This window comes from Protopterus annectens, chromosome 3.part0, assembly GCF_019279795.1.
Source record: "Protopterus annectens isolate FY-2018-M chromosome 3.part0, PAN1.0, whole genome shotgun sequence".
In the NCBI taxonomy this organism is placed as follows: domain Eukaryota; kingdom Metazoa; phylum Chordata; order Ceratodontiformes; family Protopteridae; genus Protopterus; species Protopterus annectens.
This window is the reverse complement of record NC_056731.1, coordinates 19,962,868-19,979,632: the sequence shown is the minus strand read 5'-3', so window position 1 is coordinate 19,979,632 and position 16,765 is coordinate 19,962,868. Positions and strand designations below refer to the sequence as shown.

At 36.7% G+C, this 16,765-nt stretch overlaps 1 protein-coding gene across 1 annotated transcript in view; it reads left to right on the top strand.

Annotated features, from left to right (window-relative positions):
• Window positions 1-6,147: 6,147 nt before the first annotated feature.
• MYO3A (myosin IIIA) overlaps window positions 6,148-16,765 on the top strand; it is a 2,697,794-nt gene continuing 2,687,176 nt past the window's right edge. The window contains exon 1 of the mRNA XM_044064554.1: window positions 6,148-6,241. Coding sequence (XP_043920489.1) covers window positions 6,201-6,241 — 41 coding nt within the window. The 5' untranslated portion in view covers window positions 6,148-6,200. The remainder of the gene's footprint in view (window positions 6,242-16,765) is intronic.

Genomic DNA, 16,765 nt, shown 5'->3' with positions numbered 1-16,765 from the left:
CATACTTTGTTTCCTTTATCTTGTCTGCTTTGTATTTTGTGTTTTACAATAATATAATATAACATTTTACAACTTTTATAATAATTTATTTATGCTTTTATATATGGTAATCACCAAAGACTCACTATCTCTATCCATATTTATGTGTATATGTATTGGGATATATATATATATATATATATATATATATATATATATATATATATATATATATATATACACATTTACCATCAAAATCCAGAAAAGCACTTCTCCATCATGTCATTGAAAAACAATGTTGAAAATTAAAATGTTTTTTTCATTCTAATCTTGAACAATGTTAAAGCCGATTGTCTGGTATTCGCTGTTTTGAAAATGTGCCCATTGAACTGCATTCATCATCTGGAAATCAATATTAAAGCTTTGATAAGTTAGATTTCGATTCTATGAAACTTTGAAAATATACTTTCAATATTACACTACTCATACAAATGCGTTTCCGAATTTTGATAGTAAACCTATATATGTATAGATATATGCATAGGGAGAGAAAGGAAGGGAAAGCGGACAGCAAGCAAGTTAAAGTATATCACTGTGGTCATTTATTATTCCATTTCATCCCAATCTTAAAAGGTGGACTGCTCAAAAGGTGGCTGCCTTTTGAAGGTAGGAGTGAGAAGGTTTGCTGTATGTGTTTATACTATGGAGGTGTGATGTGGTGAATACTGACACCTCAAAGCAAATGACTGTGACCATACTCTTACACAGCCTAGTGAGTGGTGTATTGGTGTGTCTCACAGTGGAAACTGTCATGACCAGGATGGCTTTTTGAGTGCAGTCAATGATACTCTTAGATGTATGATTCATTGTGGGTTCTGCCTGTGGTATGTGTTTGTGGGATTACTTATGGTGCTTGTTTTTTTGATTACATTTAGGAGGCCTTTGTGGTTTAGCTAGGTAACGTTTAAGAGCCTTAGTGTACATATATATATAGGTCTATGTGACTAGTCTGCATTGCATGTGGTTGGCTTAGTGTAGAGTTGTGTGGTACTGACAACCTCCTTCTTATTTGTAGTGACTTTGTGTGAGAACTTCACCTCCAACATCATTGTTTAACTATATACTTCTCATACTGTGTCAGTTTGTTTAAGTAGCACATAGTTGTCTGCAAACATGAAACAGTTGTTACATTGTCTCAGGATGCCCATTTCAACCAAGCTGGCCTACAAAGGCAGCTGGAAAGTGAAAAGTTATGGTTCCAGATGCTTATTAATGTGGGCTAAAGGGAGAAATAGGGCCTCTAAAGTTTGGAGTTGATTTACTGGAGCACTCTCTCTCTAATGAACAGTCGAAGTCTACACATAAGCAGCAATGTGCCTCTTAACTCAAACCAGAGCCTCCTTGCTCCAGGTAGGTAGTAACTAATTCATCTAGACTGACAAAGAAATCAGCTTTAAATGTGCAACAATGGTTTTATGTCAGATTTATTGAGTTTTTGGAAACTAGAACTTCATATGGTTGAGACCATATTTTCGACTTTCCGAAAACTCAAATGAAACAACAACAACAAAAACAATCTACATTTTTGCAGAGAAGGCTATGCCTCCACAACCCCTGCAAATTATATATACCAATTCTGAGATTGCACTGCAGTTGGGAAAAAGGTATATTCCCCAAACCCCACTGCACCACGGTCTTCATACAAATGCTTCAGGTCTTCTGAAAATCAAGATATGGTCACAATCATGTGAAGTTCAAGTTTCTGAAAACTCAATTATTAGACAGAAATCTTCAACAATGCACTGCTGATTAACTCTGCACTTAATACAGCTAAAACTGGGAGGTGGAGCTGAATAAGATTCCTGCAAGATAGAACTGAAAACTGAAAGTGCCTGCATCTGTTGACTGCAGCGTTGCTCAGCTCTGTGTGGAGCACTGCCATCCACTGTTAAGTTGAGTGTAAAAGTGAAGTGCTCTTGTATATAAGCAAAACGTTTGACTCAACTGACTGGGGCTACCTCTTCAAAGTGGTTGAAGATAATGTGTTTCGCTTCAGTTTTATAGTAGCAGTTAAGAGTTCAATATATGGAGACCATGATGAGACTAGTGATGAGTAATGTAATGAGTTCCCCTTTATTACTGAGAAGGGCACCCCTGGAGTGTCCTCTGTTGTTATCCATTTTCTCTTAGGCCATGGTGCCTATCAGGATACTGCAGAGGTCTTTGGTTTGCAACAGATGATAACATTCATTAGCTTGACCCAAGTTAAACTTTTTGGCAAATAATGTGCCCTGGTAGTGAAGCAGCAGATGCTGTCAGCTGTTTTGGGAAAATAAGAAAGAGTCTGTAGGATTCGGAAAGTATATCTGGTATCTGCATTAATAAAAACAAATGGAGGAGATGAAACTAATTAAGTTAAATGAGATACCTATCATTGAGGTGTTGGCTTCCCATATATTTTCTTACAAAAACAAATATTTAGGTTCATGATAAGACCTGTACATGAATTTTAAAAAAGACAGTTATGTAGTATGACCCACGTGGGACCCATGTGGGACACTTATGTGACCCATAGGTAAAGCTGCTGCTGTTCTTTAATTCAAGGATGCCATTTGTCAAATATTCTATTAGAGCAACTGTCTCCAAAGATAGAAGCCACATGGTCAGAACAGTAATCATCCAACACCCAAGACAGCCATTATGCACTACTGAGCATAGGAGCATAAAGGATGTTTGCCTGTGCAAGCTGCCTTTATATTGTTTCATAATAACTTCACAGAAGGCAGGTCATGAACATAAGAACAATACATTTGTGAAGGTAGTGTGACTTTAGTTTAATACAAATAAATTAACTAGAGTACTCACTCTGTGCCAGCAGACAACTTGTACATTGAGAGTGGCATTGTATGCATCAGACTGCCTAGTAGATAATAAAGCTACACTACCGGATAACTGTTACATTCAGTAGTAATGCATCTTATGCTGTTATAAAACACAAAAGTCAAGGTATGGTGAAAATTGTTTGCTTGAATACAGTAGTGAAAGAATGCATGTGTAGAAAGATTTAATAACAAGCAGATCTTCTGTTGCTATTAAAACTAATACACTTTCACTACATGGCTTTTCCTTTATTTTCAGTGTTCAGGGCGTAAGCATGCACCATTAAAATAGGACTTTCTCTTCTCAAATGCTACAGATTCAGTCTAGTTAACTGATTTACCCAGTTCACACACTACAGAAGATGACACTTTCTATTTCAATGTCATGTGTGGATGTGTTCAGCTTATTTTCATCTCATCATCATATCCCTGCTGACAGTAAGGAAAATATCATCAGAATGTCACAGTAAATCTTATGAAACCATGGAAAAACAAACAACAAGTCTACAACTGTTCACACATGTTGAGAATAAGGGTAATTGAACTTAACGTGCAGTTTAATAAAGTTGGTTTAGAATACAGAATAGCAAACACTGTTTCATTTTACATACTTGTGTTTTTGCACATTTGCTTCGCTGAAAAGCTTTACATGTATTCCAGAGTGCATATACACAAAAACAAGTGCAGCTCGGCACTAAATCAGCTCTTATGTGTTGCATCCAACACAGAGAATTATGCTTGGGTCTCCAGTTGTAACCAACATATTATCTGTCTGAGACATAGATGCCAAGAAACTCAGCTGAAAAGTGAAGCGTGACAGGTGAATCTTGGCTTCCATGTCAGTAACACTTAATAAGGGTTATGACTGGTGAGACCTGATTGCTATTCTTTGTAGTGCATGGAACATTATCTGCTATTTATGCTACCAATTACAGAAAAATAAATAGAAGCAAGAAATGTTTGCTGGCATTCCAAGACACTGAAAAGCAGTAAAACACTTAGCGCTGTCAAATATACAGCAACCAGAAATGCAGTGTCCCTCTGTAGAAATGAAAGCTTTAAAAGCACTTAGGCATTTCATTCTGCCACACTTTTTTATAAGTAGTGAAGCATCTAGTTTACCTTCTGTTGCTGTTCTTTTCCAGGTAGCACTGTCTGCTTCTAATCCCTAGCACAAGACCTGATCTTAACAGCACTTAGGGATGCTTAACAAAAACTTGTTAAACCTCCTTTCCTGATATCAGAATGATATTTAACAAATCTTGCCTTGTTCCAGGTTTTGCACAGTAATTTCAGCATTCCATGCATTATAGTCTTGTTTCAAGTCTGTTCTCTGTCACTGTAGTGTAATGTTTAGCTTCAAACTACGAACAAGCTGACTCTTGTGTAACTTGGTGCAGTACGTATTACTAACGTTATTGAACAAAGCAGTTAAAAAGAACATAATACTGGGGCTGATGCTGAACACAGACTATTTTGCTGTGTGATGTTGTCTCGTTAATGAGGACTCAGATAAGGAAAATTAAATATTATTACAGATGTAATTAAACAATTTAATTACAGGCTCACCTGTTACTGGCCAGATCTAGTATTTTTTTGGTTTGTTGTTACAGCTTATTGTTCTTAAGAAAATTCTCTCTTTGCAGTAATAACCTAGCACTAATGATTTACTTGGAAGCATTTATGTAAATATTGTATATATGTTATGGAGTTAGTGTTAGTTACATTAGTTGGTAGTTTTTTTCTTAATTTTCTGTATTGTTTTAATTTTGTATGGAATATAAGAAAACAATAAAAATTATTATTGGAAAAAAAATAAATTACACCTAATGAATATCTGACACTCTAATACAATATTCAGCTAACAGGTCATGTGAGCAGTAAGCTGATATTTTAATCATATACAAATATTAATCATATACAAATATTAATCATATACAAATACTAGAGAGTATGTCAGACTCACTGCATAAAATCATTATGTTTTGATAGAATCCCTTTTATGATGCGTGAAATCACTATGGCAAGAAAGAAATTAATGTATTTTTTGTGTCAGTGTCCTGTACAATAAAGCAAAATGCCAGCTTTGTACTGAGAGAGAGAGATGGATGTTATGACATTTTTTGAGTGGCAATTCAGAGGAAAGGACAGTTAGCATAAAAGCATGAACACAATATTTTTGCATACCTAGACTGCCCGTTTCCCCTTTTGAAACTATTTACTGAAGAAGGCATCAAGAAGCAGCAGGTATGTGCCTGCTTCAAAGTAAAAGGTCAGAACACTGTCATTTTTCGAGTACATGTAAATGAAAAACACCTGGTGGTTCATGACCATAAAAAAATTGTGCCAAGCAGCACACATTATTTTCATAGGATTTGCATTCTCTTTGCCATTTGTCCTTGCACTGCATCTAATCATTGGCTTCTACCATGCTTTCACATGTACTGATTCGACTCAACACGCTTTACATTCTCTGCTGTAAACAACATACCATTATGCAGTAGAAATGGTTTTGATGTCTCATAGGAGAAAGGGGCTGCAGTGCTAATAGTGTAAGCAGCAGCATGAGATGGTGGGTAAGCATTCCTATTGTTACAAGTGAACTTAATAACAAGTAACTAAAATGCATAAGTTATGTGTGTGCATGTTTGTCTCCTGCACTCTTTCTTGCTCTCTATGCATGTATATATGTGTGATGTGTGTGTGCCTGTGCATGCATGCATGAGTGTTTGTGTGTGTGTGTGTGTGTGTGTGTGTGTGTGTGTGTGTGTGTGTGTGTGTGTGTGTGTGTGTGTGTGTGTGTACAACATTCTGGTAGAAATCTATGACAACAAAGACTATTCAAAATTATTTTCATGGCATCACTGTTCCCTTTGTGAGGCATAAGACTTTACTACTTGGAAACGTAATACATCTTGTCTTTTGAGAGCAGGTAAGTAGTGGCAGTACATACCACATTATCTTACAGCAAAAGATACATTTCATTAAGTCATTAATAAGTCTGAAGGCTTAATTGAGTAGAATTCTAACAGGTATGTTAGCAAGACAACAGGTATGAATGGAAACGGATGTGACGTTTCAGTGTATAGTACAGCTCAGAGGAGAACAATACCTTTATCCTCTTGCTGTACTGTAAGCATCAAATGTTTTAGTAGTGAATGTACAATCTCAAATAGCCAGTATCATTACTAATCAAAGCGTGATTTATTTATTAGTTTGAAACTGAGATGGGACTTTTAGGCTGTCACAATTCGATAGCAACTGATGCTATCCACTTTTTTTTCCCTAGTAATTATGCATGAGGTATGTGACACCATAAAGTCACAGAACACACAGCAATAGATGACCAAACTGCTGTACCCACTATATGACACTTCAGTAAGGTCAGTATACCTTTTTCTTTCAGTTTAAAATGTATGTGGTTCCATCCGTACCAGAAATCCTGCACAATGTATGCTGTGTCTTAGTCATTCATTTATTCTGCTATGAAACAAGTATGGACTAAACCTCTGTAACACTGAAGAGTGGTATCTGTTATAAGCATTCCTGCTGCTGTTATAATCATTTATGTTGTACGCTGAAGTTTTTGGTCATTTGTGTAGAGTATGGTGCATTTCACTGGTTTTGTGAGAGCTTTTTTAGAACACACAGACTACTGCGCAACATGCACACACACATGGAGTTTAAAACAGTAATTTAAAACTGAACAAAACTTACAATGCAGATGATAATATTTTCTTAATTAATGTACTTGGGAAAACCATATCTGGAGGTAGAACAATTATTTTAGTTGAAAGAAGGTGTGGATGTGAGGGGTTTTAGTTTTGTCAAGGTAAAATTAGAAAAGTGTCAGTAGGTGTGCCTTTCTAATACTACACTGTGGATACTCACCCCATTTTGTGTGTGGTAGTGGGAGATGGGCGTGGTCAATCAACCTGGGAACTTGGGGAGTCATCTCAGAGATGCTTAGCTGTATGATATTTGCCCATGCTTTATTGATTTTTTTTCTGATGCAAATTGTTTTAATCAGTAGTCACATATGAATGTTTATAAATGTTGGATTCTGTAAATAATGAAAGGATTTTTGTAGGAAGAAAGATATCTAGATGTGAAATTTGCAATGTATGTAAAGAGAAATGAAATACTTTGTGAACCAGAGTGTTGTCAGTATGTTTTTATAAACAAGTGTTTCAGCACTTCTACAGTTTGCAGTAAAGCATTCAAGCATGCAATTTATCTTTGCTTTGCATGTGTTTTGTTTAGAAATTTACTTTCCACATTAAATGTAGATAGCACTTTGGTAAATGCTTTTTGAGTTAGAGACATTTCTAAAATTTAACATTAATTCTTGAGTGGGTGAGTGTGCAAGACTTCATCAAGCATGCCACAAAAACAAAATGATTCTAGGTGACAGAACCCACTGCTGACCTCTTCAAGCAAAATATAGCTACACATTCAGTGATGCAACTTGGATTTAATGCCGACCATCAATAATCTCAATGGTTTTGCAGTGGGTATATTATGTTTTGGTATTATTTTGTGTGTGTTCTCAGTTTGAATAAAGCTCCATTCACGCATTCATTCATTCATACATACAGTGTTTTGTGAATTGGCAGTCTGAATGAGGTTGTGTGCATTTATTTGATTGTTTTTCCATTGTGTGGACGCAATCCATTGTTGAGCATATTGCATTTTGGTGATGTTAACTTAAAGAAATCACATTTGATAAAGTTGAATGAAGCGTGAAAATAAAACCTCGCCTGTGCAGAAATGAGCTGAGTGTGATGGTTTGAGAATCTACCTCATGCATTTACTGTCAGAAGTTCTAAGGTTTGTAACAAGTGAGCCCAAAGTTTAAGTCTTATCTGCGCAATGCACACAAGGAGAATACATATTATATTACATGCAGTATGCATATATTTTTTCAACATTACTAAATTATGTTGTTGATAAGATAATCCTTGGCATAACTTATGAAAGAGAGAGTTTCAAAATCACGTTGCACAGAGCAAGTAGAATAGATTTTGGAATAAGTGAAATAACTAGGTTTTCAATATGTCATCAGACTTGGTTAGCATATGGGATGGAGACTGATGATATCATTTTAATCACGGTTTTGCCTTGATCTTAAAAAAGAGTGCAAGTATATCTATACATTTCATACTGGTGAACTTTGCCTGATGTATAATACTTGTTGTCCAGCAGATAATGAGGAAATAGGTAAATACATCAATTGAAATCTTCAGATATATAGCTACTAGTCTTCAGTAAGTACTGAAGTTTGAAACTTTGTTAGACATGTGAAGAAACTTCAATGTTTAGTGTGAATTGTATCTATTTCATCTCCTTACTGAGTCTCTTAAAATGTTCTTGGACTCGGAGACCACCTTACTGCCTCATTTACTTCTACTTTTCTCCCAAGTGAACTTCATGAAAGATTTTGAAAGTTTAAGAAAGTTTTATGTGGCACTCATCCATTTGATTTGTTTTAATAAATGTGAACAGTAGATAGAGATGAGACGTGCTTGAATGGTTAGCTCAGTGATATGTTCGGATAAATGTAGTTGAAGGAAATAGTTTGCCAGTCCTTGTGAATATGTTTGCCACGAGTAAGATTTGAACATGTTTGCAATAAGAAGAATTAAGTGTTTTTGTATATCAGCCAGGCTTGTAGACACAACAATAACTTGCCAGAGACAAGCAAGATCACAGCTCTCATCCTCTTAAGAGGCTAATGTGGAACACAGAGCCTAACAATGTGTGGCAAATAGCCAAAATGTGGAATGCCCCATTTTTGCACTGCGCGGAAGTGTATCATTTCCATGGTGCCTGGTAGAAGTGGACTTTCAAACAAAAGCATGAAATTTAACTACATAGCCAAAAATTGACACTGTACATTTCTAAAATTCTATAAAAACCACAACTTTGTAATTTAAATCAAGCTATTTTTTACTCTCCAAAACCATATATAACCAAATACAAAACATCACTTCTGTGGACAGAATCAAGTAAAAACTGCCCATTAATACCATTTTCTACAATAGTACATCGCTCTAAATGTTTGCTAAATGCCATCCTGCTATAAACTTCCAGTCTAGCATTAATGACTCTACATACTACTACTGACCCACTGCAGTCCTTATTAATTCACGAAGGAAAGGCTTACTTTACTGAGCAGACCTCCCCCTCAAAAAATAAAACAAAATAAATAAATATATAAAAAATAAACTTCTTTCTAATCCTAACTATGACCAACTGAGTCAAATGAAGTCAGGAACTCACCTTACTTACAGGTATGTCAGACAGCTCCATCAGAAACAACACTGGGCTCCAGAAGAAAAATAAAAGTGGCAAGGCAGGCAGCCCTAAGCTCCAGTAACTGTAGCACAAAACAAAAGCAAGGCAGGCAAACTCCACAAAACCTCCTAACCAGCTCAGCAGAAGTGCCACCGTCCTGATGTCCTAACTATAATCAATAAACATCACACATTAAGGCTAAGATGGAATTATGATCTTTCTGTGAGTTGAGCAAAGGTTTGGACTTGTAGCACTCTGCAATTCACACTTCTACAGGCTGCAGCTTGCCCACATCTTTTCTCCTAGTCCTTCAGTCCAAATCTCCTTCTTCAGTGCATTCTTCTGGTCTTTCTCACTCCGTCACTAAAAAGGACTTGTAGCAGCTGTAGAAGGAAAACTCCAAAACATCTCTAGGAAAAAAAGTTGTTGTTGTGTCTTTCGGCTTTTCCCGGTTAGGGGTCGCCACAGCAGAACTCCGGTCCGCTAATGATTGGCAGTAGATTTTTACATGCTGAGTTGCCGGCCCTGATGCACAACCTTCAATGAAGGTACACCCATTCTCATATGTCTCCACACAGAAGATGCTCTAGCTGAGAATCAAACAGGACAACATCTTACTGTGAGGCAACAACGCTACCGCAGAACCACCACCGCAGTACAGAACACTTAATTTTTTGTTTATTTTTGGAATGCACTTTTTTTTTTCTCTAGGAAAAAAAGTGCATTCCAAAAATAAACAAAAAATTAAGTCTTCTGTGATACCCTTTTTTCAAGGTATTGCAATGGCGCAAAAACCCTTGCAATGTTACTATTGGCTGTATTGCTATGAGAATATCCTGTAGTGATTGACTGATTTGTTTCTCACCTCATCGGCTTGCCTTGCCTAGAAAATTAATTCAGTTCAAATTGGAACAGCAGAAAAGCATTTCAGAAAGCCTTTAAATGTGGAGTGTTCTGCATAATCCGGAGCACTTGGCTACTTAGAGCAGGAGAACAAATACCGGATATGTATCCAGTGGAAACATCAGATTCACCTAAAATGGCAGTCTCATCTATTATGTGAAAGGGTCTGACGCTTGAAAACAGTTTCTTTAAAGGAAAATGAGTGCCTTAAAATCTATCATGACCGAGATAAAACTTGCAGAAGGTGTACACAAAGAACTCATGGTGCAAAGATATGACCTTTCCAAAGTACTTTGGCAAATGTATTAGTATGGAATATAAAACAGTTATTTGTTTGGGTAGAAAACTTTGTAAGTATATTTACACATACCACTAACATATACCATGTGTAGAGGCTCAAAAATACAGGGCTGGCCTTAGATCAATTGGTGCCCTATGTGAAAGGGCTCCTTGGTGCCTCTGCTGTTCATGCCCCCCCCCCACACACACACACACACACATATCACCCAGTGCTTCCCATACTGTCCTAAACACACCAACCAGATTTCTTGCATTTTGTTTTTACTCTTCAGTTTTTTTTTCTGCAGTTATTCATTGATTCAACATGTTCTATTTAAGCATAGGTTCATAGGTAGGTACTAGGCTATCTGCCCGAAGGCATTTATAAGCCTAGCCAGAATGTGTTGGATTTTGCAACCCCCTTAGATTAGTTCCCTGTGCCTCTGTCCAGCAGAGCCACTGAAGTGATCCCCGGGGTAAATTTTCTGTTTCCCATCCACTCATCAAGGTTTGTGTTGAAGAGTGCTAGCGAGGAGCTCTACCTAATGTAGATTGGAAGCTTGTTCCAAAGCAAGAGAAGTCTCTGGGACAAGAATCTATCCCTCTAGCATGTCCTATTTATTGTTGTGGTGAGGTTTAGATCCCTAGAGCATGTGGCTTGAGGGGATAAGGTTTTCATTAGGTGGAGCATGTCCATCAATTCTGGGTTGGACATGGCCTTGTATATCAGGCAGGTAAAAGGGATAAAATAGAAAATATATAAAGGTTTGGATGAGCTATTCACACAATTAAAGACAAATATAATAAACGTGGGGAAATACTTTGCTTTTTAAAATAACATTTGGTATCAGAGATGTTTCTTGTAAAAGTGTACTTCTTGAACAGAGATCATTGCATTCTGCTATTTAATTCTTTGGGTGCTAATTATCACTGTTTCTATAGAGCCTTTGACGCCTGAAGATGTTAATAGGCTGAGTCTGCTGAGTCCTGAAATGTTTCAGATAAAATACTTTTTGTAAATTTTCCATCAAAGAAATCCTAATCCATTATAAGCTATAAATGCTAAAGGTAAACTTAAAATAGTAAGTGTATATTTATTACAAACTCAGTTGTACTGTATTACAGATTTCAAAATCTCAAAACGTAGTCCTGATTTTGTTTCATTTTGAATATATAACTTTTTCATTTTTATTGTGAAAGAGCACATTTGGAAGGTAATATCTAAACTTTACCTGCTAGAACAATAAAATTAGCAGTTGTTCATGTCATTGTCAGTTTTCTGACAATATCCTGCAGGTTCCCTGTTATACTCTGTTTTGTGAACATTAACCAAAGTACGAAACTTTCTGTTGTGGTTTTCAGTACTTGCAAAGAACATTTAGTATTCATCAAAACACACCAGCCAAGAATCGGTGGTAGTTTTGTTCTTTATGATGAGCTCAGTTGTTTCCATAACTCAGACCATCTTTATGATGTGCCTGTAGATGCAGGAATGTTTCTAACACCCGTAACTATTGCTAAAACAATCAGTTTAACAGGACTGGCTATAGATTTGCCAAAAACAAATTATATGGTTCATAGGTAGGTACTAGGCTATTAGCCGTAAGGCCTATATAAGCCTAAGCAAAAAGGTACCCTGGCTTTTGCCACCCAAGAAAATAACTTTCCTGTGCCCCTGTCAAGCAGAGCCACAGAAGTGATCCCTGGTGTGAATTTCCTTTCTCCCATCCAATCATCAAGATTTTTGTTGAAGAGTGCTAATGAGGAGCTCTATTTGACATAGATAGGTAGGTAGTCTGTTCCAGAGTATTGGAAGTCTCTGGGACATGAATCTATCCCTCCAGCATGTTCTGTTTATTGTGGTGACAAGGTTTTGGTCCCTAGAGTGTGTAGCTTGGAGAGACTGGGATTTCTTTAAGTGGAGCATGTCCAACAGCTCTGGGTTTGACATAGCTTTGTATGTTAGGCAGGGATCGCCTCTGAGTAGGCGATATGTGATGGAGTAAAGCTGGAGTTTTTTGAGTTGGTCTGCGTAAGGCATCTGTTTGAGGCCAGTAATCCTCTTTGTGAGTTATTTCTGTGGCCTTTTCAGTTGTTGTAGATGTCTTGTGAGGTGCATACCAAAAGAGGGGGGTTGTACTCTATAATGGGTCTAATGAGTGATGCGTAGAGGGGAACAATGACCTCTTATTTTCTGGATGATAAACCTTTTGTGATGAGGTGAACCATGTAGAAGGATTTCCTGACCACTGTGGCAATGTGATTATCAAAGGAGAGACTACTGTCCGCCTGTGTTCCAAGGTCTCTTATCACACTTTTGGTGTTAAGTAGATTACCGCCTATGTGTTAGTTCATGAGTACAGAGTTTTTACCAAGGGGAATGACAATGCACTTTTTGGCATTGAGATTGAGACCATGCCTTTGACACCAGGCATCTGTCTCAGTGAGGCCCATTTGTAGGATGTCCACATCATTAGGAGTTTCAATTATGGCTCCAAGTTTGCAGTCATCTACGAACTTCGTTAGCCAAAGACCTTCTGTGATAACTGCAATCTAACTACTGTGGAGGAAATAAATGCATTATGTGGGGAGTCTGGGAGCCAAAGACCCACCAAAGCCATGGGTGTTCTAGATGCATCTGAGGTGCATTATATATTTTTTTAAACAAGCTTTACATACAACGATGCCCTAAACAAAAAAATCACATTTAAAGGAAGAAAATGAGTCTTTAATCTTCAGCTTATTTTTTCCTGAATCCTTTCAACACACTTTAACTAACCAAGATTACACTGTAATACCTGTAGTGAAAATAACTGCATTAAGCTGGAGTCTCAGGAACACAAGGCCCCAGAAGCCATGAAGGATCGAGATGCTTTAAGGTGCATTTGACTTTTTTTTTTAAATAACCTTTTTATCTATTGATGGCTTGAACACAAATCATAATTAAGGAAAGAAATTCAGTCTTCCTCTTGAGCTTTGATTTTCCCTGAATACTTTCAACAAATTTAACTAACCTAGACTATACTATAGCAACCAAGTTAAGTCGGGGGTTGTCGTTATAGGGATAGCTAGGCAATCAGAACTCACGGAGTTATAGGTGCCCTGAAGTGCATTTCAGAGCTTTTTTTTTTTCTAGCCCTTTGATCTACTGATGGAGTAAACAAAAATCATGTATAAGGAAAGAAAGTAAATCACACTGTTTTATATCAAAAAGAAATGAGTTATATCACAGTTAACCAAATAGCAGTGCAGAATAAACACAGACAACAAATGCTTGTGATGATACATAAACCAAATCTGGAAGTAGTACCCATCTCCTTAACCCATGTTGAAAAGGGTAGTCACTTTCTATGAATTTCCATCTGGTGTTAAATTAGGAGGAAAATCAGGGGGCAAAAGGTCACAATCATTTATAAAGTTTCTGCTGTCATATGTATAGCCAGCATTCCTCCTTATCCCCACTCACAAAAGTCAGCCACCTTCTGCGCACCCTTCTGATGTTAGACTTGGACAAAACTGAAAGAAGAAAAAACATATATATATATATATATATATATATATATATATATATATATATATGTGTGTGTGTGTGTGTGTGTGTGTGTGTGTGTGTGTGTGTGTGTGTGTGTGTCCCTCTGGGCATTAATAAAAGTGTAATAAAGACTCAAAACTAGGGACAATTTTTAAATATTGTTCTTACAAACTTATAGCCACAACCACAAAAACTAGGAAATTCGGGAAATAAGTGATGGAAATCCCAAGCACCACAGTTGTCAGGTTTAATATTTTATTTAGTGGTTTCATCTCAATGTAGCAGGCGCCTTCAGAATAAAAAATATCAGTACAATTGAAAGTTTAAATACATGCCCTTGCCACATGATAGGTTAACCAAATCCTAACTCCACCCACTTGTTATACCAATAAAAACATTATAAAACATGACACTAAACACCACTAATAAATACATTAAAACAGTAAGCAGATTTAAGTTTCAAGAAATGACACAAGACCAGGGGGAACAGTGGGATTTAGCCTAACCTGCCATTTAATTTCCAGGAATTCCAGGTAGTCTTCAACTGGACCTCCCCTCTCCCCCAAATCAACATGATCAGTAACACAAAACTTAAAAGAATGAGTAGGGAACTCATTAATATGTTTAAGAAGGACATTTTTATCATTTTTATTCATAATGTTATATAATGTTGGTAAATTCTCTGTTTAATAGCCCTTTTTGTCTTCCCTACATAAAATCCGTCACATGACTGACAAAGACCAATATTAACAACCCTCTTTGAATAGCAGTAATACTTTTTTGGGAGTTTAATTTTCCCATAGTTCTTATTGTGAATCTGACTCTTAATCATAAATTTACATTGAATGCCTAGAAGGGTACAATAAATCCCTTCCAGTCTTTTTCTATTCACCTCCTCCATAACGTCCAGCACAAATTGTTCTGGGTAACCCCTCTTAGTCAACATACTTTATAATACTCGACACTCACTACAAAAATCTTCCAAGTCAGAAATCATTCTGGCTTATCTGACATATTGCCCTTTCACCAAGGTTTTCTTTTGGTGAATGAGGTGCCAGCTACTGTAGTGCAAAAGCGAGTTAGAGTAGGTGGCTTTTCTATATAGCAAAGATGAAAAAACATTTTTATAATCCTTTTTTAATGTCACATCTAAATAAATGAATCGGTCCTTGTCCCTACTCCTAGTGAACTTTAAAAAAGAAGTAGTGTTATTAATGAAGTCAAAGAAATCACCCAACCTGTCCTCCCCACCTTTTCACAACAATACCGTGTCATCAAGGTAACGTCCGAAAGTGCCCAAGAGTCTTTATGAACTGAATCCAAAATATAAAGGCTTTCACATTGGATAGAACTATGTTGGCAAACACCGGGGTGCAACATGCCCCCATTGCTACCCCCTCAGTCTGCCTGAAAAATTGTCCTTCAAACACCAGAAAGTTGTTTTCCAAAACTAATTCCATACAAGTTCTTAATGTAAGGATAGTATTATGATCAAAGTCAGTGTTATTACATAAATTTCATAAAACCGTTCTAGCCCTTGTTCATGTGGGATTACTGAGAATAAGTCACAGATGTCAATAGTAACCATTAACAGATTGTAATCATACATTTGCTGTCTTATCTTCGACAAAAAAAATCCCATGAATTCTTGAACAAATGTGATTGATGGCCAAGAAATGCTTGACCTTGAAATCAATAAACAGAAGGTCTTTGATGCCTTTGGGTCCATTATTGGATGAAGTGGGGGTCTGGTGATACATTTATGTAGTTTAGAGATCCCAAATATGGTAGGGATCTGGGGATGTGGAGTTACTCAAAAAGGATGGTCATCTTCAGTGATCTGTCTGTTTAACAAAAGATCGTCCAGGACCAGATCTACATTCCTGTAAGCTATGTTCAGTTCATTGCGGAAAATCTAGGTACCAGTTGGGAACTAAGACAGACAGGTGCCACTAATGGTGATGTTGGTTTTGGGAGAGCTCTTATTTTACCATACAGCATTGATTTTTTATGACATTCGAAAAATCATTAAGAAACACTGGAGCATTTTCAACCTTAACGGTGACACCTCATCCATTTTAGGATAAGGTCCCATTATTATCTATAAGAAGGAAGCCTCCTTTAAGGGACTACTGGAGAAGCCACTATCTCGGGAAGAGAATGGTGGTAGTTTTAAATATGGTAGATGCACTCAATCTAAATTTATGATTGATAAGAGTCAAATTCACATTAAGAACTATGGGAAAATTAACCCAAGAAAAAGTATTACTGCTATTCAAAGGGGGTTGTTAATGTTGGTCTTTGTCACTCATGTGACGGATTTTATGTAGGGAAGACAAAAAGGGCTATCAAGCAGAGAATTTACCAACATTATATAACATTATGAATAAAAATGATAAAAATGCCCTTTTTAAACATATTAATGAGTTCCCTACTCATTCTTTTAAGTTTTGTGTTACTGATCATGTTGATTTGGGGGAGAAGGGAGGTCCAGTTGAAGACTACCTGGAATTCCTGAAAATTAAATGGCAGGTTAGGCTAAATCCCACTGTTCCCCCTGGTCTTGTATCCATTCTTGAAACTTAAATCCGCTTAATATTTTTAATGTATTTATTAGTGGTGTTTAGTGTCATGCTTTATAATGTTTTTATTGGTATAACAAATGGGTGGAGTTAAGATTCGGTTAACCTATCATGTGGCAGGGGCATGTATTTAAATGTTCAATTGTATTGATTATTTATTCTGAAGAAGTCTGTTAAATTCAGACGAAAGTGCTAAATAAAAGATTAAATCTGATGACTGTGGTGCTTGGGACTTCCAACTCTTATTTCCCGAATTTTCTTACAAACTCAGAAAGTTTATGGAATAACAGGTTTCATTAGTATAAAGCTTCTGA